At 40.8% G+C, this 25,716-nt stretch overlaps 1 protein-coding gene across 3 annotated transcripts in view; it reads left to right on the forward strand.

Moving 5' to 3' along the window:
- The first annotated feature begins 5,577 nt into the window (after positions 1–5,577).
- itpr3 (inositol 1,4,5-trisphosphate receptor, type 3) overlaps positions 5,578–25,716 on the forward strand; it is a 92,108-nt gene continuing 71,969 nt past the window's right edge. The window contains exon 1 of one of the 3 annotated variants that reach the window (XM_085392577.1): positions 5,578–6,111. In XM_085392577.1, the coding sequence (XP_085248703.1) occupies positions 6,020–6,111 (92 nt within the window). In that variant the 5' untranslated portion in view covers positions 5,578–6,019. Of the gene's footprint in view, positions 6,112–17,042; positions 17,308–25,716 lie in introns of those variants that run through there. The other 2 variants (XM_085392575.1, XM_085392576.1) reach the window with 2 other exon arrangements.

Here is a 25,716-nt window from a genome sequence, read left to right on the forward strand (position 1 = left end):
AATCTAATTGGCGCCGTTAAACCACTGCAAAGAGGTTTAATGGACACAAAGAAAGTTCTCCACCCAGCTCATGTTTTTCTTGACTCTTTTTCTCCCTGTTTGGGGTGAAGTCATGTGATTCCTGTCCACGTATTCTCGGTATCTAATCTTTTTCACTCAGTTTTTCTTTTAAGCCTTACCAGCATCCAAATGGATGAACTATTTTTAATTCACTCCCCATACAGTGAATATGAAGGGGATAATTAGCTATAGAGACCAAAGGTTTCGCAGCTGAGTGTTTTAACGTGTGAGTCTGTGGTGATTCGCTCATGTTTGGAGTGTCCATTAGAAGAATTGTGGGTTTTAGCGCTTCTGCACAGGCTTCATTTTTACGCCCTGGGGATTATCGCCTGTTTCACTTCATCCTTTCCTGTGATTGAAACTGTTTCTGACAGAAGTCTTTGTGTGCTGACGAGCTTGCCTTTTCAGTCTTATGAGAATAAAGATTAAACACCTTTTGCTATTTACTACTTTTTTCAAACTTTAACACATAATTGTTGTTTTGTCTTTTCTTTCCTTTGCTTTACCAAAAGTGGCTCAGACTCTGACCCCAAAACTGAGAATTTTGTGCACCGAAATACACTGGCTCTAAACTGCAACGAGGCTTTTCTGAACTTTTACTTCATCTTCTTCTGGAGTTTTTCAGTTCTCCTCCCTCCCTTTGCCCCAGATAAGCACCCACGTCTGGGTTCATAACCTCCAGAGAGGAGAGTGGCGTGTTTTCAGGTTCAGATGGAAAGTTTTTTTTCTCTATTTAAACAGATGCCATTTTCTAAATCTGTCCACCCTACATCACTTTAAATTGTCAACACAACTATGTCACACATACAAACACACACACACACACAGAGAGAGAGAAAGCTCATTTTGGGGGGCATCCACAAATCGGGAGGTTGTTGGCTTGGATGTTTGCTTCTCCCTAATGGCTGACATTTGAAAACAAAGGAGCTAAAAACAGGATTCAGTCATTGTAGACATTTGGACATAGTGGGGAGGACCTGCTCAAACGACCGAACACCACAGTTTGACTGAATTGTGTCTCTGTGAGGTGAGATTTTGTCTCTCTGAGAGAACCTTAGTTTTATTTAAGGACGACAGACGCTGCCAGGTGTCACAAACACACCCGGCATCTTTTGTTTTCTTTACTTCATTGATTTCCTTTCATCACAATGTGACCTTAAACCAAACCAGGATTTTACCCTGAAACCAAAAGATTCTCGAGGACTTGCTGTTTGCCCCTAAACGTAGTCTAGATGTGTTCCAATGGGAGAAGAAAGAAAAGCATAGTTGGCCTTATTTTTTCAGTCACCACAGAGACCACGTGACCACGGAAACTTACATGTTGTTATAAATCTGTAAATGGAGAGGAAGAGGTGGTGTGAGTGGATTACTGATTACTATTATTGTGTTCAGCTGCGGTTTCCCTTGCATTTACGTACAGCACATGGAGGGATAACTGCCTCTGAAACTACAACTATTAATCAATCCAAAAAGCCTTTAAACAAAACACAAAAAGAACAAAACATGTTGAGTAAAGCAACAACACCTATGGAAGTGACAACCATCAATGCTGCATTTTCAGGGAAAGTCCTGCACATTTGAGCTGAACGATGCTAAACTGCATCTATTGCAACATCATGGTTTCACAAAAGATGGGACCAGTTCCTCAGCTGGCCTGCCTCCATTCCAGACTTCTCACCAAACATTTGGTCCATCATGAAATGAAAAACACACCAAAGAAAACTCAGAACTGCTGATCAACTAAAATATTCTATCAGACCAGAATGTGACAACAAAACGCAGCAGCTGCTCTCCTCTGCTCCTGCACCTTTACAGTCTGCTGTTAAAGGAAGATTAGATGCTGCACAGCGGGGAACATGGCCCTGTCACAACTTTTTTGAGACATAAAGAAGCTAATATTTTTCTTAAAATGGAGATTTGTCTTCGTTTAAACATTTGATATATTTTCTGTTTTCAATTGTGAATAAAATATGAGTTATGAGGTTTCTCTCTTTTTATTTAAGCTGTCTCGACTTTTTTGGGACACACATGCGTCACCATCTTTTTTTTAATTTTTAATATAGCAAACTTTGCATGGGAGTGGAGCCTTTGCAGCTGCAGCAATTTGCAAATAATCACTTGGGAGTCTATGCTAGATTTCTGCCATTAAAGTGGACCAAAGCAGTCATACTGGAGGCCTAAAATGTGCCTAATTAACTGTTAGCAGTTGTTGTCGTGGATGTACAGGCAAAAGCTGAAAACATGACGCCTCAGTTGATCCACTGATCCTCTGAAATGAGCCATTCGGGCTCCTGTCTCTTTAAGGCCTGGCTTAAAGTCCATTTTATTCTGACTGGCCGGCTTCCAGATGCCAGTAGAGGGGTGGGACACAGTGCTGCTCGTGCCTCCTTGTTTGTGTTGTGCCTATAACACGTGGCTGTATAAAAACAAATATAAAAAGTTTTTGGTAGCAGAGTCTAAAGCTTTTTGTTCACATGGATTAAATATATAAATCTGTTGAGCAATAATGCATGAAAACAGCTCTCTTTGACCTAGTGGTCATTTGTGGTATTGCATCCCAATGACCAACCTGTCGGGATGCGAGTCAGTGTGTGTGTGTGTGTGTGTGTGTGTGTGTGTGTGTGTGTGTGTGTGTGTGTGTGTGTGTGTGTGTGTGTGTGTGTGTGTTGTAGTTCAGTATCCAGGTCTTTGGGTTTTAACACAAATACACAGAATTAACTTGCAGATCTTAAATCATCACCTGTGTGACGTTTATCCAGGTCCAGTGAAGATAAACTGGAGGCAAAAGGTAAAAATGACCCTAACAGTCCACATAAAAAAAACACCAGTCAGTTCATTGCGATTAGATTTTCTTAAATTACAACCAGACATGAGGCATGCATTTTAATCCTGGATGCATTTTAAGGGCTAATATTAAAGTTTGTTTTTTTAAAGCATTGTTCATTAGAGTTCTTCACTCATGTTTTCATGTGTTATTTACGCTTCCAGGTATGACACTGTGCACTTCTATATTACTCAACAGAATCATTGAAATCCCTGAAACTCAGATGTGGGCACCAGTTCAATGGTTTGGAACCAATATTTGTGCCGCCTCAGTGTAGCGTGTCACACCTTCCAGCCAATCAGGAACAAGACTGTGTTTCGCCCTGCTTGTTTCCTCTTTTCTTTACAGAGCTAGACTGAGTCAAGCCTACAGACAGCTGTCATTTGATATCACTTTGGTCTGTTTTCTTTATGTAAATACTTGAGGTGTTCCACAGAGCTTCATGAACCGTCGGGCGAATAAGACGTCTGTGATGTTTACTGGAGCATAGCTGAAGTGCATCAGACAGCTTACCTGCTCATTTAACAGTTAAAAGAAGAACTCCGCTCAGCAGGACTCCACAGACACACTCAGCCTGCACATCTGTGGGGTAAAAACACGGCTTCTGGGTGTTTCTGTCTTGTGACGGAAAATTGTGGTTTACAATAGCAAACCACAAACTTCTGCATTTCACATCTTTGAGAGAAACAAGTTGTCATGGTTTAAATTTCAGTCGCATAACAATGATGGTGAAATCAAGTTCTGTTTGACAAAAGAAAAAACATTTTAGTAATTTCGCAGATGCTGGAAAACTTCAGGATGATTGAAAGAAGTGTTCCAGGGATGATTTGAAAGGAATTTAAAAAGATCCCTGTAAATATTTAGAAGTCTATAAAACAGCAGTGGGCTCTAGAGAAACATGGCTGGTTAGAATTAAGTGAGCAGGAAAATTTGGAGACTGAGGATTGAAAACTGCAATGTCTCTAATGTCCACTTGAGGAACTCTGAAACCCAGAAATAAGTTTGCACTTCATGCATGTTCTTGCTTGGATACCAGAAATTATACCTGCAGTTGACATTTTCGCATTTTCTTCTACAATATATGAAAAATCAGAAATTCATGGATTTCGTTGCTTTTACAAAGACTTTTTTCTAACAGGTGATTAAAATTGTCCAGAACATCGAGCATCATAACCCGACTTCTGGTTGCTGGTGATGACGTTTGTTTATTGCCAACATTTTTTTTAATATAGTAACTTCTTTTACACTTTAAAAAACATAAAACATAACTGAATTTGTAAAAATTATATTGTGGAACAAAATGTGAATCGTGCCATTTTTGTATCCTCAGATTCTTTCCTGTTGATGCTCAAGCCTGGGAAAAGCGGTTAATGCTAAACACATTGCTACTTTACATTATATGATTTATACAGCACCAAATCACAATAACAGTCCCCTAAAGGCGCTTTATAATGTAAGGTAAACCCTACGATAATACATACAGACAGTGGGAAGGAAAAACTCCCTTTTAACAGGAAGAAACCTCCGTCAGAACCAGGCTGTGTTAGAGACCCAGAGATGAATGATAACAAGTATGATTAAATGCAGAGAGATGTATAAGCACATAGTGAGTGAGAAAGGTGACTGAAGAAGAAACACCCAGTGCATCATGGGAATCCTCCAGCAGCCTATGCTTATTGCAGCATAACTAAGGGAGGATTCAGGGTCACCTGGTCCAGCCCTAACTATATGCTTTAGCAAAAAGGAAAGTTTGAAGCCTAATCTTAAAAGTAGAGATAGTGTCTGTCTCCAGTTTGAGATGATCTGAGCTTCGTGACACGGTGCTTTATCCTGCTGGAAGCAGCCATCAAGACCAACCTAGTCGTCAACAATGGTCATGTAGGCTGTGCTATTTAAATTAGGCTCATTTGTTGCTAAGAGACTAAAAGTGTAGGCCTTCTGTCAGTTCAGGCCCCTGTGAAGTGTAGCCTCAGTTTCCTGTTCTTAGCTGACAGGAGTGGCAGATGGTGTGGTCTTCTGTTGTAGCCCATCTGCGTGGAGATCTAATGCACTGTGCTCTTCTGCAAACTTTGTGTTCATAAAAGGCTGAACTGGTGTACCTAATGAAGTGGCGGGTGAATTCTAAATGTATTATAAAGCTTTACTTATTTGTTCAAATGTGAGCCTGTACTATACTAGATATGTTAGATAAGATTCTGAATTTTACTTGCATTTACAGTTTAAATAAAAAATTAACATCTGAACTCTGTGCAGCCTTTTTGACATGCAGCGGCTGCACCGAGTTACACAAGAGGTCCAGTTTATCTGTATCTTTTTTCCTCGCTGTATTTATGATCAAATATTCTGACCGATTTTTGATTTGAACCGTTTCTGGCTACATGTCACTAAACTCGGGAGCGCACGGACACGTCCTGCAGGCTGCCAGTGCACGCGTCACACCGGCCTCCGAGCTCGCGTTGCGTTCACTACACCCGTGTGTGTGTGTGTGTGTGTGTGTGTGTGTGTGTGTGTGTGTGTGTGTGTGTGTGTGTGTGTGTGTGTGTGTGTGTGTGTGTGCATTTTTTATTTCTTGAAGCCGTCTGTCAGTCTTATCAACGCCTTAACTCACTTCCTGGTTTTTAGTACCCGAGTCTTCGGCGTGAGCGCGCGAGCGTGCACACCCCCACCACCACACACACACACTGAGAGGGAGGGACGGAGCAGGTCGCGTTGCGTGTCTGCGCCTCTGTGTGAACACTTTAACCTGCGGCAAGATCTCCACACAGATGTTTCCTCCGGTGCTCCGCACGGCCTCTCAGCAGACTCAGGTACGGATCAGCGGTGGGCCCCCGTGGCGCTCCTGTTGTAAAAAGTTTGCGAGCTCCTTCAGAGTGTTTTTCTTCCACAGTTCGCTGTCATGCAGCAGCAGCCGCCGGTGAGTCCTTGAAGGCGGCAGGACTGAAGCGGGGTGAATGTAAGGAGGTTCTCCTGAACTCTCAGGACTCCAGCCGCTGCATGCGAGGAGGAAACTTTGACTTTCTTCGCTGCTTCTGAACTTCCACACACGGAGAGGAGAGGACAGGAGGGGGGAGAAAGTTCCTCTCTCTCGGCTCTACCTGCGGGTTCCTCTCGCTGTTGAAATAAATCAGCTGCAGAATGTCTGACTCTGCATCCAGCTTCCTCCACATCGGGGACATTGTATCCCTGTATGCCGAGGGCACGGTGAACGGCTTCATCAGCACGCTGGGGTGAGTGTACTGTCACTGTCATGTGCTCTGTGTGCACTTGTGCGCTGTGGAAATGACTGTGAACACCTCCGTTGTACTTCTGTGTGCACACATCCGTTAACAGCCTGAGCGAAGCCCCCAGCTTCATTAAAACCTGAAGATGAGGAGTTTAAACTGGGTTCTGTAGATCGACACGTGGCTTCAGGTGTCAGTGCTCAGCGCTGAGTCGACACAGTGTTGAATGATTAGTTGTTGACTATCCGTCCCTGTGAGGAAGAGACTGGGAAGCATTCTTCCATCAAACAACATCAGACTCCACTTTAATCTTGTTTTCTTAACTTTGTAAAATAAAACATAACAAACAAACACATGGAAGTAAAATAAAATTAAAGGGTTTATATTTACTGGCACAACAACCCAAAACAGGAAAAAGATAAATAACAATGGATTGCATTTATATGCGCTTTTTGAGACTCTTAAAGCGCTTTACAATTCCACTATTAATTCACACACTGGTGGAGGCAGCTACAGTTGTAGCCACAGCTGCCCTGGAGCAGGTTGACAGAAGCGAGGCTGCCATATCGCGCCATCGGGCAGTAGGTGAAGTGTCTTGCCCAAGGACACAACGACCGAGATTGTCCGAGCCGGGGCTCGAACCGGCAACCTTCCGATTACAAGACGAACGCCCAACTCTTTGAGCCACGATCGAATATTGTTAAAATAATGAAGAAATATTCTTTCTTTCTTTTTCTTTTCTTTTGAGCGGATTTATGTGCACTAGTCTCATCTCAGTTCAGTCTGATAATATAACCGGAGCTGACAGCAGCAGTAGCCTCCTTACAAGCTTTAAACCAAACAGAGAGGGTTGTATTGTGAGTGGAGCATTTCAGTGCTCACTCGCCTGACCATAATTTGGCACTTATGTTTTTTTAAAAAAAGGATGCAATACCAGACATGAAATAAGTCCAAACTAACTCTCCTGATAGCAACAGGTGCACTGCTGCTGATGCATGTAAAAACACAGAGCACCATGCAACACAATTCAATGGAATTAAATAATATAGCTTGTTGGCCACTTGTCACCATAACCATTACAGCTTTTTAAGAGAGGACTGGACTGATATCTGATACACTGTTCCTTAGTTGTGTGTACCTGGCTTTTAGGATGTGTAGTTCAACCTTGTCTAATATAGTAATAACAGTTTACTGTTTGCAGTAAGGGCTGTTATATAGAAACGCTGACCTGGAAGACTGAGCATGTATCAAGACAACACTATGATGTCATTGTGTAAATATGCAGTCATTGCTAGTACATGTATGTTTCACAAAGTATTGTGTTTTTGATATTTGCCCTGTTGAAGTGAATTAGTTGTGGATTATTAAATAGTGTGATTAAACTGTGAGTATGCTGTCAGCGCCGGTTTCCTCTTCAGATCCACATCAATGCTTCTGACTATCATGAATTTAACCTCTTGTTTGTCTCTTCGCTGTAGTGGAACTATTTGTCATATTATGGTTAAAATATGACTGATATATATGATATACTGCCCACCACTGATTGTGAATAATATCCATAAAGAGACATTAAAAAAGCCTGAAACAGAGGAGTTATTATAGGTCTACGTGCATCAGGAGCAGCTGCTTTAATGCAGAAAGCCTGCAGTTAAAGAAAAAAGAGCAAAGACAATATTTGCATTTGCAAAGTTTCACAGGTGATGGAAAAATAGTCCGTGCAATGAACTGCTTTATCCAGAACTCCAGAGACGATAGATTGACTCTGAGGTGAAGAAGTGTACAGGCTCATCAGTGTTTTGAAAGAAGGAAGGTGACATATGCGCATTTTTCGTTTTTGTGGAGAAGCTTCTGTGTGTGTGCTTTTCCCTGCAAACAAAGTGTGTTTTTGTGAAAACATACCAGACTTTGTCCTGTGCTGAGAGAACTTGTTGAACATATTTTTTAAATGAAGGCTTTGAAGCTTTTGGTTTTAGATTGATTTGGGCAGTGTGAGAATGAGTGACACCCACTGAAAGCAGGTGGTGCAGGTCAACAGTGGTGCATTGTGCACCCACTGAGTGTATGTTATGGATGGACATTGCTTTCAGGTCTGAATAGTGAAGCCAGTTTAGAAGTTTTTAGAAACTTTCTAATGGCCAGCATCAGTGGCCTTAATGTCTGCTTTGATGGAGGTTAATATGAAAGCAGCCCTCCTGCTCTGGGACTTGTGTAGCGTTAGCATCACCACTACAGCAGTAACAGTACACTTTATTATAAAGTGCCATAATCACATCACTGAATCTAAATGTATCAAACTGGACCCTTTTTCACCTTATTTCAGGGGGAAGGAAATCCCCACGGTCACTCAGTGATACCTTACATCTGTAAGGCGACACATGAACAAAACAGTCTGGATGAGAGACCCCGTTAAGATCCCTATCACCAGGGCACCGTGAGATCCCACCTACTCAAAAGTCAGATGGTTAATAATGTTCTTACAAGAGTAAATTTGTTACTGATGTCGCCAAACCTGTTTTAAAACTTTAACTCACATACTTGATCAAATTTGATGCAACAGTAATGCTGGCTCATTTAAGTCCTAATGATGCTCTAGAAATGCGTAAAAATTCAGCAGCCACCATTGGACCTGTGGGACACTCCAGCAGGACCACCTTCAGTATCTCTGCCTGACCTGACAAGTCTGTCTTTCTGTTGCTTTAGCAAGCAAGTTGATGACTAGACATTTGCTAGAAGTCATTATTCAGCTGCAAGAGTTAGTTGTCCTGGTGTGAGGCCCCTTGAGGGGCGGCGGTTTTAGGCTTTTGGACAGACTGAAATAAATAAATACATGCTATTATGAAGAAGAGATGCAGCTATAGTATTTTGCAGAAGTCTTGAGCAACCTACTATTTAGTAAGTTCATAATTCCATCAGTTTTGAAAAAGATCTCCAACACCACTGGTTGACACGTAGCCCCAAACCATAGCAGAGCCTACATTGTTTTACAGATGGTTGCGGATGGTGGTTGTACTTTCCTGTTGACGTCCTCCATACATATCGATGACAATTTGAAAAAATTCAAATTTAGATTCACGAGTCCTTAAAAGGTGTTGTTACCGATGTTCAGTTTAGTTGTTGTCACAGTAACTGGCATACCTCAGCCTTGGTTTGCTTCCTTAAGAATGGCTTCCTGACAGCCAGCCTTCGCCCGAGACCACTTGAAGAGGCTTCGGCAAACAGTAGGTAGAACTGGATCAACTCTAGGGCCAGAAGCAAACACGCACCACTGTGTTTTTATTGTGTTGAGAACTACCCTAAGTATCAGGCTCGGTGACATCCCTACCCTCACCTCCTGTGTGATCAGCTATAGATAGATCTTCAGTCCTGCCACTTCTTTGGTCCTCCACCTGTCCACTTTCCAGCTAATAGCTCTGTGGGAATTTCCTCGTTGGTGCAAAAATACTATTTTAATCACTGTCAAACAGTTCTTCTCAGTTCTTGAATCTACAAAAACTTTTTTCACCGTACTGAAAATGAGTGAAATTAATCAGAAAAACAAATAAACCCACAAATGACATTAACCATATATTTCAATAAGCGATTTCAACAATCAGTGCGTTCCTGTTATGAACCAAAATGTTTCTGCAGCATATCACAGAGTATTGACTATGAAGTATGTCAAGCATCTTGTCTTTGTCAAAAGGGTTTCAGCTAGAGTCCACTAAAGCCCTTTGTAGGTCGAAAGTCTTAATAAGTTACAGGGAGAATGGTCGTGCATGAAGGCTGCTTCAGAGTTAATGCACTCATTACACACCTTCCAGCTTTTCTGCTTGTATGTTACATTTGTTATCGACGAGATCAGAAGAGGAGTGCAACCAGGAAAACATTACTTTATGTTTTAGTGGTTTCTGATTTTTACTAACTTTCTCTTACATGTGTTATTTCAATAAAATTCAAAAATTACAGAAGATTGAAGTAAAGAAACTAGAACAAATGCAACAGATCATCTTTTTCCTAATATTGTCCAGAGTCTTCTGGAATTGCTGATGTTTCACTATCTCCAGCACAAACTTTAACACAAACATGCTGCATAGGGTAGCGGCAGTGCTGTCTGATTGCTTGGCAGGAAAAGGAAGTGATACTCGGCATGTCCAAGAGAGATTTCCATTGCCAGTTTGTGCATTTGTCCCTGCTGTTGTTAATGTTCGCTTTATGAGGACTTTGTGTCTGGTCAAAACTTTCTTTAGGTTCAGATTTGTTTTTCAGGTTAAGATTAGAATCAGTATTCAGTAACAATAGGGAGGCTTTCACTGTTGCGTTATGGTCTTGAGAATGTGTTATGTCACAGAGTCCTCACAAAGATATATGTACCAGCGTTTGTGTGTGTTTCCTGTACCATGGTCTTACACGCACTCCTTTGAATTTGACTCAGTCTTGACCTTTACAGCTTTATTCATTGACTGCCACACTGATCTGAACAAATACAATAAAAACTATAGGTCAACCTTTAATAATTATGGTGACGTCACAGGCAAGAGTCATGTTTTGCCCACCCATTCGCAAGGGGAGCTAGACAAAATTAGGCAGGTAGTTTGAACATTGTAAGGGGTCTACCTCTAATCTTCAGGGCTGAAAGGAAGCCAAGTAGGAAGTGCAACAGAAAAAACTTCACTTTCTTCAATGGTAGTTGAGGCAGGGTGTAAAAAAGAAAATCCCCATATAGTCCCAGATGAAAATGTCCAGCTTTACAGTGTTAAAAAGAACGTTTATAACCTGGTACAACATACTGTTTTGGTGTTATCTGTATCTATATCCCTCAACTGTACAGGATTTTTTTTAACTGACAGGTTTTTCAGCACAGGCAGTTGTAACTGCTTATTATCTGATGGCTTTACCTTTCCAGGAGTGAGTCAGATAACATATTTGTGTTGCTGGTGCCTTTTGAAGCATTTGAAGCATTCAGGTAGAGTTCTCTGGAAACAAACATGGCCTGCTGTGAAGTACAGTTTGTCTGCAAATTCAGTTTAGGTGAGCAAAATTCTTAAATTTTATTAGTACTCTACAGTTTCAGTGTTAACATTATGGGCTGGCAGCAGTCTATTCTCTCATTCAAATATGGTCATTTCTGGCTTGAAATAGTCAACACAACAGCAGTCAACACTGAGACTTCAGAATGGGACTTCACCAACCAACACATATGGTCCATATAGTCTAAGCATGAACCCGGGGACTCTAGTAAACTCTGCACCTTTCCTTTCATACAGGTCCAAATTCACATTCTATCATTTAATAGCTAGCAGGGGGGTGGCTGTAGCTCAGGGGGGTAGAGTATAGGGGTGCAACGATACACAACATTCACGGTTCGGTTCCATACTTTGGTGTCACAGTTCGATATTTTTTCGATGCAAAAAAAAATGTTCATGCCTTTATAATTTGTCATTTATTAAAATTATAAATATATATTTTAACTCAAAAGTACAGTTTTTAAATTTAATGTTGCTGAAACAACAATATAATAAAAATAAACAAATCTATCTGATCGAGAAATCACTCATGTTTGGAAAAGAGAGTTTATTACAGAGAAATGTCTCTTTCCAAAATAAAAGCTCTACTATACGCTTCTTCTGGGCTATATTCTCAGCAGCATATTAAACATATCATAAGGAGAATCCTGTGCTAACGGCTGTCTAAATGACTCGGTTAAAGTTTGTAGCATGCGTGCTTGTTGTTTTTGTCTGCTTCCACTTGTCTTTGCACTAGGATGCTGTCGGAGTAAATGTGCAGTCATATTCATTGTGTTCCCACTAGTGCTGTCAGCGTTAATCTCGTTAAAATGACTCTAATGCCATAACGCGGCAAATGCGGAGTAGTCGAGCGCAGATCCACTGAGCGCTCAACACAGACAGCATCGTCAGAAGAAAAGTTGATAAAATAAATTGAAAATGTTGTATTGTTCGATACATATGCATACCGAACCAAAAGCACTGTATCGAACGGTTCAATACTGATACATGTATTGTTGCACCCCTAGAAGAGGAGGTCATCTACTGATCAAAAGGTTAGTGGTTTGATCCCTGGCTCCTCCAGTCTGCATGCCAAGTATCCTTGGACAAGATGCAAACCCTAAGTTGCTCTCCGATTCATCCAGTATGAATGTTAGCTAGGAAGCTAAAAGCTTAGAGGGAAGTGTTGGTGTGACTGGGTGAATGTGGCATGTTGTGTAGAGTGCTTTGCGTACTTCGGGAGAGTAGAAAGGCGCTATATAAGAATCAGTCCATTTACCAGAAGGCTTCATTAACTCGGATTTTAAAATGTCCACATCAGGAATTCCAGACATTTCATGCAAGTCACCATATTCAGACTTATACACAATGGAAAACATTTATGAAAAAATGCCTTCAACTATCTGTATTCAAGACCCCCAACATATTTAGTTTATTGCATTATAAAACAACCAAAGTCAACAAATGTTCAGATTGGTGCAGGTGGAAGATGAGAGTGTTGGGACTTTATTTTATCACCAATGAAGGTGACTCTAGTATAAATTCAAAAAGTTTGAATTTTACTTACACTCTAATTTTCCACAATAATGTGAAATTCCCTTTATTGCCCCTTATCCTAGTGTCCACTTATAGTACTGTAACAAAGAAATCTCCTGGGCCCAAATAAAGCATTTTTAGTATAGTCCCACACTATAAAATATACATCTGTAAAAATGTAACCACAACAATTATCCATATTTTCATTCTATGTAACCTTCATATCAAAACAGTATCAATGATGTCAAGTCCCCAAACGTCTGTGGTTTGGATAAGCATTACACACTAATGTCGACATGCTAACTGCTCAGTAGTTTGCCCATGCTAGCATCTTAGACAAGAGAAAAGTAAATATTTCTGCACTTCGTCCACCCTTTAATCAAACAAAAGGAACCTGACCTACCTCAAAGTCTTGCAGTGAAAGAGAACAAAAACACGGTCAGAGTTGAACATTTATCCGTTTGATGGAGGGTTTAACCCACAGTTGTTTTCACATTTTATTGAACTATCACTTAAACAAGAACTCCTTTAAGATTAAAATCTCTCTCCGGGGAGACGTGGCCTGGAAAGCATAGAAGGAAAATGATAGAAATTGACCAGAACAAAACCAGACATGGGACAATAAAACAAAACAAAATACAAAAAATAACCAAATAGAGAAATATGAGCATGTAATACAAAATCCCTTATTACAATAACAGTTGCACTTTACAGAACCAGTTTCTGAGCAATTTGTGGCAGCAGTTTTTTTCTCTACACTCCATTTGTTTCTGTATTTCTGATATCAACTTTATGTCACCAATCTGTTTTTTTCCAGTGTGTCGAACAACTTGAGTGGGCTTCAGTGAGCACCAACTTTATACCCATCTTTATGATAAAATAAAGGGCCACCTGGTTCCCATCCACTAAGGTGGATGTAGTCACCATGGTGCCAACCATTCATTACTGAGGTCCCATTATGAAGCTGTTGTCATATACATATACTAAGGGAATCAATCAAAAGCAGGATTATTTTCCCCATGAACCGAGATGGGGATGGTGCTGTTTTGTTTTCTGCAAGTATTTGCATGAAAATGACAACACACTCTTGAAGAGCACAAAGGCCTAATCTAATCTCCTTTCATGCCACTCATAAGCCAAATGTGGCACAGTTGTTGATTTCTTTGTTTTATATACCTTAAGGGCCACATTTTGATGTTTTGGCATGTGTGTGGCTTCTGTTCACTCTTTACTTTGAGACATTTGAATAGGGAGTTCCTGCCAGGTGAGACAGTGAGTGAAGTATGAGTGGATGAACCTACTGGTTTCCCTACAGTCAAATTCAGCTGGATCAACACAAACAGGATTCAAACAGAAGCACTGAGCTGCTGAGGTAGTAAAGTACAACTACTAACAACACACTGCAGACACATGCCATCTTCGCTTTCTCAGAGAGATTAGTTAGTTGTCTCCTTCCCAGAAAAAAGATCTACTAAATAAACATTGTGAGAGCAACGTGTCAGCCTGCGATCATGTGATGGTCACAGGGGAACGCTACGTAAATGTTGAAACATCTCCGGCTCTCCTCCCTGCACACTAATTCAAAGCAGGTGGTGAGTAATGAGAACAATGAGCTGAAACATCATGAAAAAACTAGAATTTTTCTGGTATGCAAAACAACAATGAAAATTACAGGGACACTCCCTACTACAAGAATAGTTGAAGGACATATGTAGAGATGCTTCAGGCGGTTTTTGAGTGTTTTAGACCATTTTTTGGTAAAATACCCGTTCTTACCTTTTACAGAAGCAAAAACTGCAGTTTCATCGTAGTTACATTTTAATTTCAGTTATGGGTTCCAGCAAAAATAAAAAAAAATGGAATAAAAGATGATTTTGAATTGAATCCCATTTTATTTACATATCGCCAAATCACAGCAACAGTCACCTTAAGGCCCTTTATATTGGAAGTTAAAGACCCTTCGAAAATAGAGAGAAAACCCAACAATCTGTCTGATTGTTGGATTCCTCTTCACTCACGGCGGATTCCTCTTCACTCACGTCTCCATCCGCCAGTTGCCATTGCGAGCTGGCCTCACCAACTCCCCGCTGCCACGACCACTGGCGATAAGGAAAGGCTGCTCTTCATAGAGGATTCACGCTCGGGGAGACTTTTCTGTTTGGCTCCCAGAAGAGCCTCGGGAACTCTTGCGTCGTCTTTGCATACCTCCACAATGGTATATTATTTAATCTTAAAAAAAATAAATAAAAATTGGAGATTTCCCGCGTACCACCAGAGAGAGCCCAAGTATCACTAGTGGTACGCCTACCACACTTTGAGAAAGGCTGCCATAGACCACTTAGCATTCATCCACATGTTGACTGTTATATTGCTCTAATAAGTCCCATGATGGCTAGGTGACTTTCAGGGTGCTAATGACACCACAAATGATGCCACTTGAGATTCAGCACTTTGGACTACTCAGCAGTTTCACCTCCTGGATGCCAGAGTCGAGCCGCTGCTCCTCCGCATCGAAAGGAGCCAGTTGAGCTGTTTCGGGCATTTGACAAGGATGCCTCCTGGGCGCCTCCTGGGTGTGGTCTTCTGAGCATGTCCCATTGAGAAGAGGTCCCGGGGCAGAGTGATTATATCTCTCAACTGGCTTGGGAACGCCTTGGTATTCCCCTGGACAAGCTGGAGGAGGTGGCTGGGGAGAGGGAGGTCTGGGCTTCTCTGCTTAGGCTGCTGCTCCTGCGACCCAGCCTCAAATAAACGGAAGAAGATGGATGGATGGATGGATGGATGGATGTGGAGAAGATAGGACCCAAACCCAGGACTCACAGCTTGGTGAAGGCTGGTATAAAGGAAATGTGAACATATGGAAAATAAACAGTTCACATAAACAAATTGAAAACCATGGATCAGTGACCCATGAACCCTGACAATTACTGTGTTTTGTGTTCACTTGCTGCACTTTACTCTTCTGTCTGCAGCTGAGTTTACTAAAGTCACTTTGGAAAAGGATCTGGTCTCTTTGGTTCAAAAACTGAACCAAGGAGATTTGAGTTGTCACTCAGCATCATTGAAATCTGTGGCCTGCCAGTTCATTTGCTGTTTTCTGGGAGGGAAACATGGAAAACATCTGTGTTTATTCAAACACCTGGATCCATATTTAAATGTCTCTCCTCCTGCAGCAGAAGAAGGAGGGACAGAAAAACGAAACAAAAAACAACTATTGCCTTGGCATAAATACTGTTAAAACTACTGCAATTAAAATTTTCTCCATGTCAAAGAAGCAAAGTTAAAAAGGACTTTTCTCTATCGATCAAAGCATCTCCACGCCTGACTGGGTGCAGTCGAAGCAGAACCACCCAGAGCTCCATCCGGCCGCTGCCTCCAGTTCTGCTGGTGTTCCAAAGCCAGTCAAGGGGAAATCTCTGGGATGGAAGGAAGCCTGAAATGAATTCAGTTTTATGAAGTATTATGATAGTGAGCGGTATTTAGGTCAGTGAATTGTTTTCGTGGAGTTTTTGTTTTGTTTTCTTTGTTTTTTTTGCTTTTTTCATGTTTCATATTTTGATGGAGTTTGACATATGGGCTGGTGAAAACAGGCATATGGATGCTGTTTTTTTCTTTTATTTTGGTTAAAAAAGGAGCTGAGCTTGAAATTAAAGCCCTCAATTTCTGTTCCTACTCTGACCTATGGCTGTGAGTGTGACTGATGAAATAAGATTGACACAAACAGGAGAAATGCAGTACTCAGCATTAGATTGGCAGAGGGCCTTGGTCATTAATAAGAGCTCAAAATAGAGATGCAGTTGTGGTAATGAAATTGGAGGTTCAGGAATTGGATTTATTTAGATAGACTGTGTGAAGGCCTTTGTATGTCAGTCCTGAAATCGTTGTTTCTTAAAATGTGGTCACTTGTAGGGGTGCAGAGCATTTCAGTGGCTAAGTCAACACACCTGAGTTTGTGTGAATGGAGCAATCAAGAGCACAAACGTCCTGAAAGACATGCACACACCTGACAGGCAGACAAAGGGACTCACCGTTCCTCTTCCCTGCTGCTTTTCTTTCCCTCCCTCTTTTTCACCATTTCCCTTCCCCCAGTCATGTCTGTCCCGTATGTAACAACTGAAAATAAAATAAAATAAACAATAAAAACAAAGGTCAATCAAATGGACCAGTAAGGTGCACTTGGTAAAGTACATCCGCTGGGCATCTTTCTCGGCCTTTAGACAACAATTATGATGACAAAACAACCAAACAGGACAGGCGGGCAAAAGAAAAAAAAGACAAAGGGACTGATTGGCTGTTTTTGTAGCTACGCTGGTATCACTGGGGGGGAAGAAAATCCCACCTCAAGAGTAGAAAGAAACATAAAGAGGATGTCTGGAAATCACAGCAAGTAGATGCGGCAGAAGGAAAAAAGGGAGAAAAGAAAACAAAAAGGGAGGCAAGGGAGGACTTTTTCAAAACTAGGGACAGTTTTTTTTAAAGAAAGACAAGAAGAGAGGATTGGAAAATGCCAGCAGAAAGAGAGGTGGAAAGAAAAGACAAAGGAAAGGAAGGAAAAATGCAAAATGCAAAGGAAGAGGACAGTGATAAAACAGAGGAAGGAAAGACAGAAGCAGGAAAACCGAATTTACTAAGAAAAACTAAGAAAAGTTTTTGTTTCTTTCTGCTTCACCTCTGGCTTTGTCAGGTAAGGGTGAATAAACTTTTGCTAGAGTGAACTAAACCTGATTTGTGTACCTACCCACTGGCATTCAGCCGAGTAAACAAATGAATGAACGAACATGACAGTAGCCTCTGCACACCATCCATCCTTCCTCAGTTTGATTGTTTGTTTGAAGTGAGCTTATAAAAGCAGCTTTGTGACTGATGAGCCACAAATACGTGGACGTTGGAGCTTTTCACAGCCATTTTGCGGACACCTGATTTGTCTACAGGTTGTGGTTTAGTTTGCACCACAATGCAAAATATTATTCAGATAATGATGGTCGCTATGAGAGAGCTTCAAAACAAGCTTCTTTTATACACTCAGTATAATAATGCACAACAATGATGAGTGTGTCATTTTATACAGTCATGATAAAGGTGAGATCACCTTTTCAAGGTTTTCCTTCAGATCAAAGACAAGCAGATGGAGAATCAGTGAGTCAGTGTGTTACACGTGTAGACATGTTTCCATCACTGCAGGGGACATTTCCTGGAGACTTAACTTAAAATGAACCTTAAACCAGGTATTCATTCTTAAATGGAATGATTACATTAACGGGAATTGCTTTTAATCTCCACAAAGGAGTCAAGCCCCTACAATAGGATGTGTGACACACTGGTATCCTGCTGAAAGTAGTTAAAGTGCAAAAGTAATCCCGCTGTGCACAGCCTCAGTGCATGAATGTGTGTGTGTGTCTGTGTGTGTGTTTTGTAGTCACATAAATCTGTTTACACAGATTAAATGAAGCAATTTTCATAAAGTAAATTCAAAGATTTCATTGTTAAGAATTTATAATTGAAGGTGAAGATAATTATATTTTATAAGCTGAAATGAAGTTTTGGAAATACAAGTGTGTATTTGCATGTGCATGTGTGTGTGTCAGACTGCCAGAGGTCTTTGTACGTCTGTCTCCTGGTGTTTCCTAAGCAGCAATAATAACAGGGATTTACTCTAATGAGCACACGCACACGTGGAGTCATGCTCTGCATAGTCAGCTGTCAGCGGCAGATCCTTAAATAGTCATATTTAACACAAAAATCACCAAAAACAGAGAAGACAGACCCAACGGATGAAGCTGTATTTGGTTATGGAAAGTTAGAGCTCCATCACCTTACTTAGTGAGGTTTTGTAATCTGCTGAAACTTCAAGGAAGGTTGAAATATGTTGCAGAGGGTTTTTTGTTTTGGTACGTATGCAAGATGGATGTCACGACACCATGACATCCATCTTGGATTTGGTTGTGAGTACTGCTCTTACTGAAATTCACTGCCAGAGTAAATGAGTCAAAGTAATTTCATGTATTATAAAACTTAACGGTGGAGATATATTAGGGAGTAAGTCAATATTTTGTAACTGGGTCAGAGCAGCTACACACCTGCAGCCCTTGTGGGGTGTTCCCAGTCTGCAGTGGGAAGAAATAGTGTTGAATCAGTGACACGGTCACGGATGACCAAGGCTCACTGATGCACATGGGGAGCAAAGACAGGCCCGTGTGGGCCTATAGTAGCTCAAATACTCAAGAAGTTAATGTTGGTTCTGATAGAACGGTGTCTGAATACACAGTGCAGCACACTCTGTTGTGCAGGGGGCTGTATAGCTACAGACCAGTCGGGGTGCCCGTGCTGACTAGGGCTGCCACAAACGATTATTTTGATAGTCGACTAGTCACCGATTATTTTTGCGATTAGTCGACTAATCAGATCATGCATCCATTGGACGTACAGCGTACAGCTTATTGCACCAGCAGCATCTGCTCTTATATAACTATCATTAGCTTACAGCTTTAAGTGTTTAAGGTATGTGCTAACTAAAGACAAGATGATAGTTTATTAAATTTTAATGAAGTTTGCAGATTGTTTCAGTGGAGTTTAATAAACTCAGCCGTCTGCTCCTTGCTATCTAAAATATAACAGCACACCGGAGTAAATTCTCGCGCATCTCACACTTTTAACATTTATTCAGCTGTGTAAAACCTATAACTTTAATCTCAGCCAAACCGATTCACTTACTTTTCAAGGCACCCAAAGCCCTTTACAATTCCACTGTTCATTCACTCTCACTCACTGGTGGAGGCAGCTACAGTTGTAGCCACAGCTGCCCTGGGGCAGACTGACAGAAGCGAGGCTGCCATATCGCACCCTCTGGCCAACACCAGTAGGGGGCAGGTGAAGTGTCTTGCCCAAGGACACAACAACCGAGACTGTCGGAGCCGGGGCTCGAACCGGCAACCTTCCGGTTACAAGACGAACTGCCAACTCTTTGAGCCACGATCGCCCTGATCGCCCAGTGGAAGAAAGTGGCCTGGTCTGATGAATCATGTTTTATTTTTCATCACGTGGATGGTCAAGTGTGTGCATTACCACGTGTTGGGTGCTGGGAAACTTTGGGTCCTGCCATTCATGTGGATGTCACTTTGACACACAGCTTCTACCAATGTATTGTAGACCACGCACATCCTTTTGCCTTCCCTGGTGGGTGTGGCGTTTTTCAGTGGGACAATGCGTACTGCAACAAAACAAACATGGTTCCAGAATGCTTTGAGGAAGAAAAATCTGCATTTCAGGTGTTGACTTGTCCTCCATATTCTACAGATTTCAGTCCAAATAAGCGTCTGTGGAATGCGCTGGACAAACAAGTCCAGTCCATGGATGCCCCACCTCCCAACTTACAGGATTCAAAGGATCTGTTGCTAACATGTTGGTGACAGGTAACACAGCACACCTTAGGGATCTAGTGGAGTTGATGCCTCGATAAGTCAGGCCTGTTTTGGCAGCAAATACACACAGACACAGTGTTAAATGTCGCTAGACTAATGGGCAGCACGCGCTGACATTGTTGCCCTGCACTTTGGTCTTCGCATGTTAACATTGTGGTGCGTTTATGCTCATTATCTTGTTGCAATTTGAATCCCTCACCACAAAGATGCAAACCAGAGGGTGGAGCATGTCTCTGAAGAAATCAGTGCTGCCTTTTAATGGATAGGGTGAACTCCATTCACTGCAAGTTTCCAGCTCCATAGCTACAACTCCCAAGGCTTAAATACCCACCCCCCACCCCACTTCTCTTTCTGTTCTGCATGTCTTAGCCTATCCAAGTATTTCATCTTGTATTCTTTCTTTAGTCATGTATCTGTGATCTAGTTCTTTTTTGTCTCTCAGTGAGGAAACCTCTTGGTCCATTTTGAGGACCATCTGATCCACTTTTTCTTTGTGGGTTTGTGGACTTACTTCCTTAGGAACCTGTAATCTAATCATGGCTGTGACTCTGTGGAAGCCCCTTACTGGGACTAATTTTCTTTTAGTTCTTCCACTATCACAATGCTACTAATCATAGTGTTTAAAAAGTGCCTTAAACATCCTTTATCTTTAATGGCCACCAGTAGCTTTTATGGTTGCAGACGTAGTCCATAGACTGTGTTGCATTATATGGGAAAACGGCTCCTTTCACCCCAGAAAACATTTGAACATGAAGTTTATTTAGTAAATTATGCTAATGCTTGGGTTCAAAAGGAGAACTAGCTAACTTGGCATAAGTTAATCACAAGATGTTAGCCACTGTGTGTGCCGTGTCCTCGCTTTCACTCAGATCAGCTGGTGAAAACTGGTATAATAACACCTCTTAATGTGCCTGCACAGACCAGTGAGTGTGTCACAGCGGTTAAGGAAGGCGCCGAACACTCCTAAATAAGAAAACAAAGATGAAATATATATCGTTGCTACATAAATAGTTGCTTCACAAGTCCATCTACACCTCACTGATAATAACCTTTACGAACTGTTCCAGTCTGGTTTCCGTCCTCTGCATAGCACCGAAACTGCTCTTATAAAAATAACAAACGATCTTCTTATGGCAGCTGATTCTGGTCTCCTCTCCATCCTTTTCTCCTTGATCTGAGTGCAGCCTTTGACACCGTCTCTCACCCCATTCTTCTTAGCAGATTAGCTTCTATTGGCCTCTCTCATACTCCCTTAGCCTGGTCTAAATCATACCTGTCTGACCGCACTCAGTTTATTCAATTAAAATCCTTCACTTCTCAGCCTTCTCCTCTGTCTACTGGGGTGCCCCAGGGATCTGTCCTCGGGCCCCTGCTTTTCATCATTTACCTTCTTCCGCTCTGACACATTTTTCGTAAATATAACATTCAGTTCCACTGCTATGCCGATGACACCCAGCTTTACCTCTCTACCAAACCCGATTCTACTCTTCCTCCACTCTTCTGCTTGGCTGAACTCAATTCCTGGTTCTCCTCCAACTTCCTTAAACTCAACAGCAATAAATCAGAACTTGTCCTGGTTGGCACTAAACTATCACTATCCAGAATTAATGATTTTTTCTCTCACTATCAGTAATTCGTCTGTTCCTATCTCTCCCTCTGTGAAAAGCTTTGGGTGTCATTCTCAACAGTATCAATAATGTCACACGTGCAGCATATTTTCAACTCCGTAACATCAATCGCCTCCGCCTCTTCCTCACTCCTCATGCCACTGCCATTCTTGTCCATAATCTTGTTATCTCTCGAATTGATTACTGTAACTCACTATTATTTGGCCTTACACAAAAATCCATTAACAAGCTCCAACATGTCCAGAACTCTGCTGCCCGTATTATTACTAGGACTTCCTCTACCCACCACATCTCCCCAATCCTGAAGCAGCTTCACTGGCTCCCGGTTAAAGTTCTCATTCATTTTAAAATAATCCTTTATACATTAAGGCTATTCATTCTCTCTTTCCACCATATCTCTCTGATTTAGTACAGATGAACTTCCCATCCCGGTGCCTCACATCTTCATCTTCTCTTTCTCTCTGTTCCTTCCGCTCGTCTGATTACAGTGGGGGGCGGGGCTTTTAGTTGCTCTGCCTTGACTTTGGAATATCTTACCCCCTGACCTCAGAAACATTACTTCATTCCCTCTTTTTAAGTCCACCCTCAAAACTCACCTGTTTAAAATTGCTTATGTTTAAACCTCTGCATGCTCTTAACTTTTATCTGTTACTCTTATTATTGTGGATATATTTTTATTTTTTTTATTTGTTGTACAACGTCCTTGGGGGTGCTCTGAAAGGCGCTATTTTTAAATAAAATGTATTATTATTATTATTATATTCCAAAACTTAAATCGCTTCCACTGTGTGTTAGAAAGATTTTAAAAGTGAAGTGAATAAAATAGATAAAGGGACATCATTTCTACCATAACAAAACGTGGTAGAAGTTAATTTTTCTGGTGCACAAATAAATACCAGCTAGTTCAGATTGATAGTTGTTTCACACATACAAAAGGAATATTGATGATATGGCCTGTTTCTCTGGAACAAATGAATCCTCTAATACTTGTATAGAAATGTTCTCACACTGCACAAAAAACAGTGTGCAGGTAAAATTACCGTTGGAGCACCATTCTATGTTGTTCTTACCACTGTGCATACGCTAATCTAAACCAACATGCTTGCCCATTCTGCATCAGCATACTGTTTAAACATACAGAAAGTGCAACTGAAGAAACTGAAACAACAGCGTCAGAGAGGAGGAGAAAGCAGACTCCTTTTCATTTAGTATTTTTTTCTTTACCTGCAAGTTAATCTTTTGTTTTTATTTTTTGTATTTTAATTCTTACCGCTTTTTAGAAAATTGCAGTTAAGAATTAAAAATCACTCCTGTGTATTCCTACATATTCTAAATGTGAGGCATCTGTCCAAACGCTAAATCTTGGCACAAAGTGAGTGATGAAGCAGAATAATGATCTCAAGCACAGCAGCTGAAAATAAAAAGAATGAAGGTGTTGCAGTGGCCCAGTCAGATGTCCAGACCTCAACCTTAAGAGAGCTGTGTTTAAACAACTGCCCACAAACATCAAGAGATCTTTGTAAAGGAGAGCGGATTAAAGTTCTTCCACAACACTACGAGAGACTGTCAAACAGAAAAAGAGAACCTCTTGCTAAAGGTGCTGAGCGCTGAATCATCGTTCTTATTCACAAAACTGCACTGCTGAACTCCTATGAAACCTTTCTGTTTCACACCACTGTAGACACATATAAGAAGTGTGACTGTTAGCGTGGTCAGTCCCAGTATTGTTATTCTTCTGTTTGGTTCTAAATCATCTAAGCTGCCTATTATTTCTAGGTTAATGTCAGGAAACTAACAGAAAACAATGCAGGGCTATAAAGTGCTCTCAGATGTTTTGAGCTGAACATGCTGTCGATCAGTTTAATCTGTACCGATGGGGGCAGAGTCACCGCTCACAGCTTGTGTCTTGGCAGCACTGGTTGAAAACCTCCAACCCGTTTAATGAGAAAAGTTGTCTAAAAATAGATGCAGAGTTACCACAAACGTCTTCACGAGACTGCAGAGTGTTGCTTCCTGTCACCTCTTAAAATGACTGTGCTTCTGCTGTTCAACATATCAACAAGACATTTCTCACCCTACTTACAACTTTCCAAATTAGACCATCTGTGGGAGAAGAAGCTTTAATCAGTGACCTGTCACCAAACGCTACCGGCTGTTTTGTCAGATTTCACTGGAAATCAGTTTATCGGCATTGATCTCTGCGTAGCTTCACTGACAAGTGTTATATTTATTTCATTTATTTAGTTCCATTGTATTTCTAAGGTTTCGTTAACAGGATTGTATTGGAGTGGGGTTTTTTTAACATTTTTAAGATACAAAGTAAATGCCACGTATAGTTAGTCAATTATTAGTGTGAATGCTTGAAAAGCATTCACAGTATTGTTCTTCTAATCTTTATTAGTGTGAATGCTTGAAAAGCATTCACAGTATTGTTCTTCTAATCTTTATTATTATTATTATATTTTATCTATTCCGTACGTTTTTTGTAATCCTACTCCTTCAAAACCGTTCAACTTAGAAAAACCATTCAAACACCGTTAGATTCCTATTCTTTTGGACAACACTGCTTCTATTTTTCTCATTTTTAACATTTATATTTTTAATTTTATTCAACTTTATTCAACAAAAATTTATAATGTATTTCAATGGGGAGACCCTTCAAATTCTCATTCAATTTACTCATTTTTAAACTCTTACTACTTCCACATACATTGACATAGAGCCACCATTCAAACTTTAAAACGAAGACAAGACATTCAACTATTGAACTTGTATTTATCTTTTCAATATCTATTATACTTTTTCTTCAGTTCCAGTTTAAGTTTCATGATGTTTTTTCACCCGTTTCAGAGTTTATAATGGGTGTGTATGGGACGGAATGTTGGGGCTAGAGTGAGGCAGCTCAACTGCTAGAGTGAGAGGAGCAAAAAAATTAATCTTAAAATCTTTTTTAAAACTGCTGCTGTGTCCGCAGCGTTTGCTCTACAGGTATGATTTTACCCTCAAAACGTAGCCATCGCTGTCCTCTTTCATCCAATGTGTTTACTATTGTCCTAGGTGTTATGGTTCTTTCATAAATGTCACCAATGCACAGCCTCCTCCCTCCAACTCTTCCATAGACTCTAATGTTAAAATGGCTCAGAAGGTTCTTTTGAAAATCAGAAGAGCATGGTGTCTTTCCACTGTCACCACGTCCATATAATAAACTCCACAGGCATGAAAACTGAGAATTCAGTAGACTAGACATTGCTGCCGCTCACGGTGAAAGAATTTCGTCAATACGACTTGTACTTTTCATATGGGAACGATTTGTTTCGGCCTGACTTTTCTGTTCATTTTAAGCAGCAAAAGTGAGGTGCATGTCTGTGTCCGTGTGTATGGAGCCATTGGGTGCGGTTACTATAGCAACCAGGCTCACACCTGCCTGCTTAACGAGCTCTCTCTCTCACTCTGCCAAGATTCATCTGAAGCACTTCTCTTTCAACTGCTGCTGTCTCCACAGTGTTACAGCCATCATTTTACCCTCAAAACGTCGCCATCGTTGTTCTCTTTCCAACATCTTGTCTTTCAAAGCTCAGAGATGTAAACTTTTTAAACTGTGTGGATCCAAGTGGAGGGATCACATTTTAGTCATTCAGTGATTCAAAGAATATGACCTTTTAATATTCATTCAGATGTTTTCTGACTCTAAATGTTCTTTTCTCATTTCTTAGGGTTTTCTAATTTACATTTAAAACATTTTCAGTTTTTTTCCAACTCCTTCTTCTGTGTAACCTTCAGCTTTTAGCAGTTCAGCACCTTTGTTTTCAGGTTAAATTCGTTTTTTTTTTTTTTGTTTTTTTTAATCTCATTCAATATTTTTAACTCAAAATTCAGCAATTAATTCATTTCAGTGCATACATTCAGATTCAAGCATTCACACTGCAGTTTCTTCAGAAAATGCACTTTCTAGTTATTATTATATTTAGTGTGAATGCTTGAAAAGCATTCACAGTATTGTTCTTCTAATCTTTATTATTATATCATCTTCCGTACGTTTTTTGGCAT

The sequence above is a fragment of the Rhamphochromis longiceps genome, linkage group LG20 (assembly GCF_057381845.1).
Source record: "Rhamphochromis longiceps isolate RC_006_pf linkage group LG20, R_longiceps_female_GT1.1, whole genome shotgun sequence".
Classification (NCBI taxonomy): Eukaryota; Metazoa; Chordata; class Actinopteri; order Cichliformes; family Cichlidae; genus Rhamphochromis; species Rhamphochromis longiceps.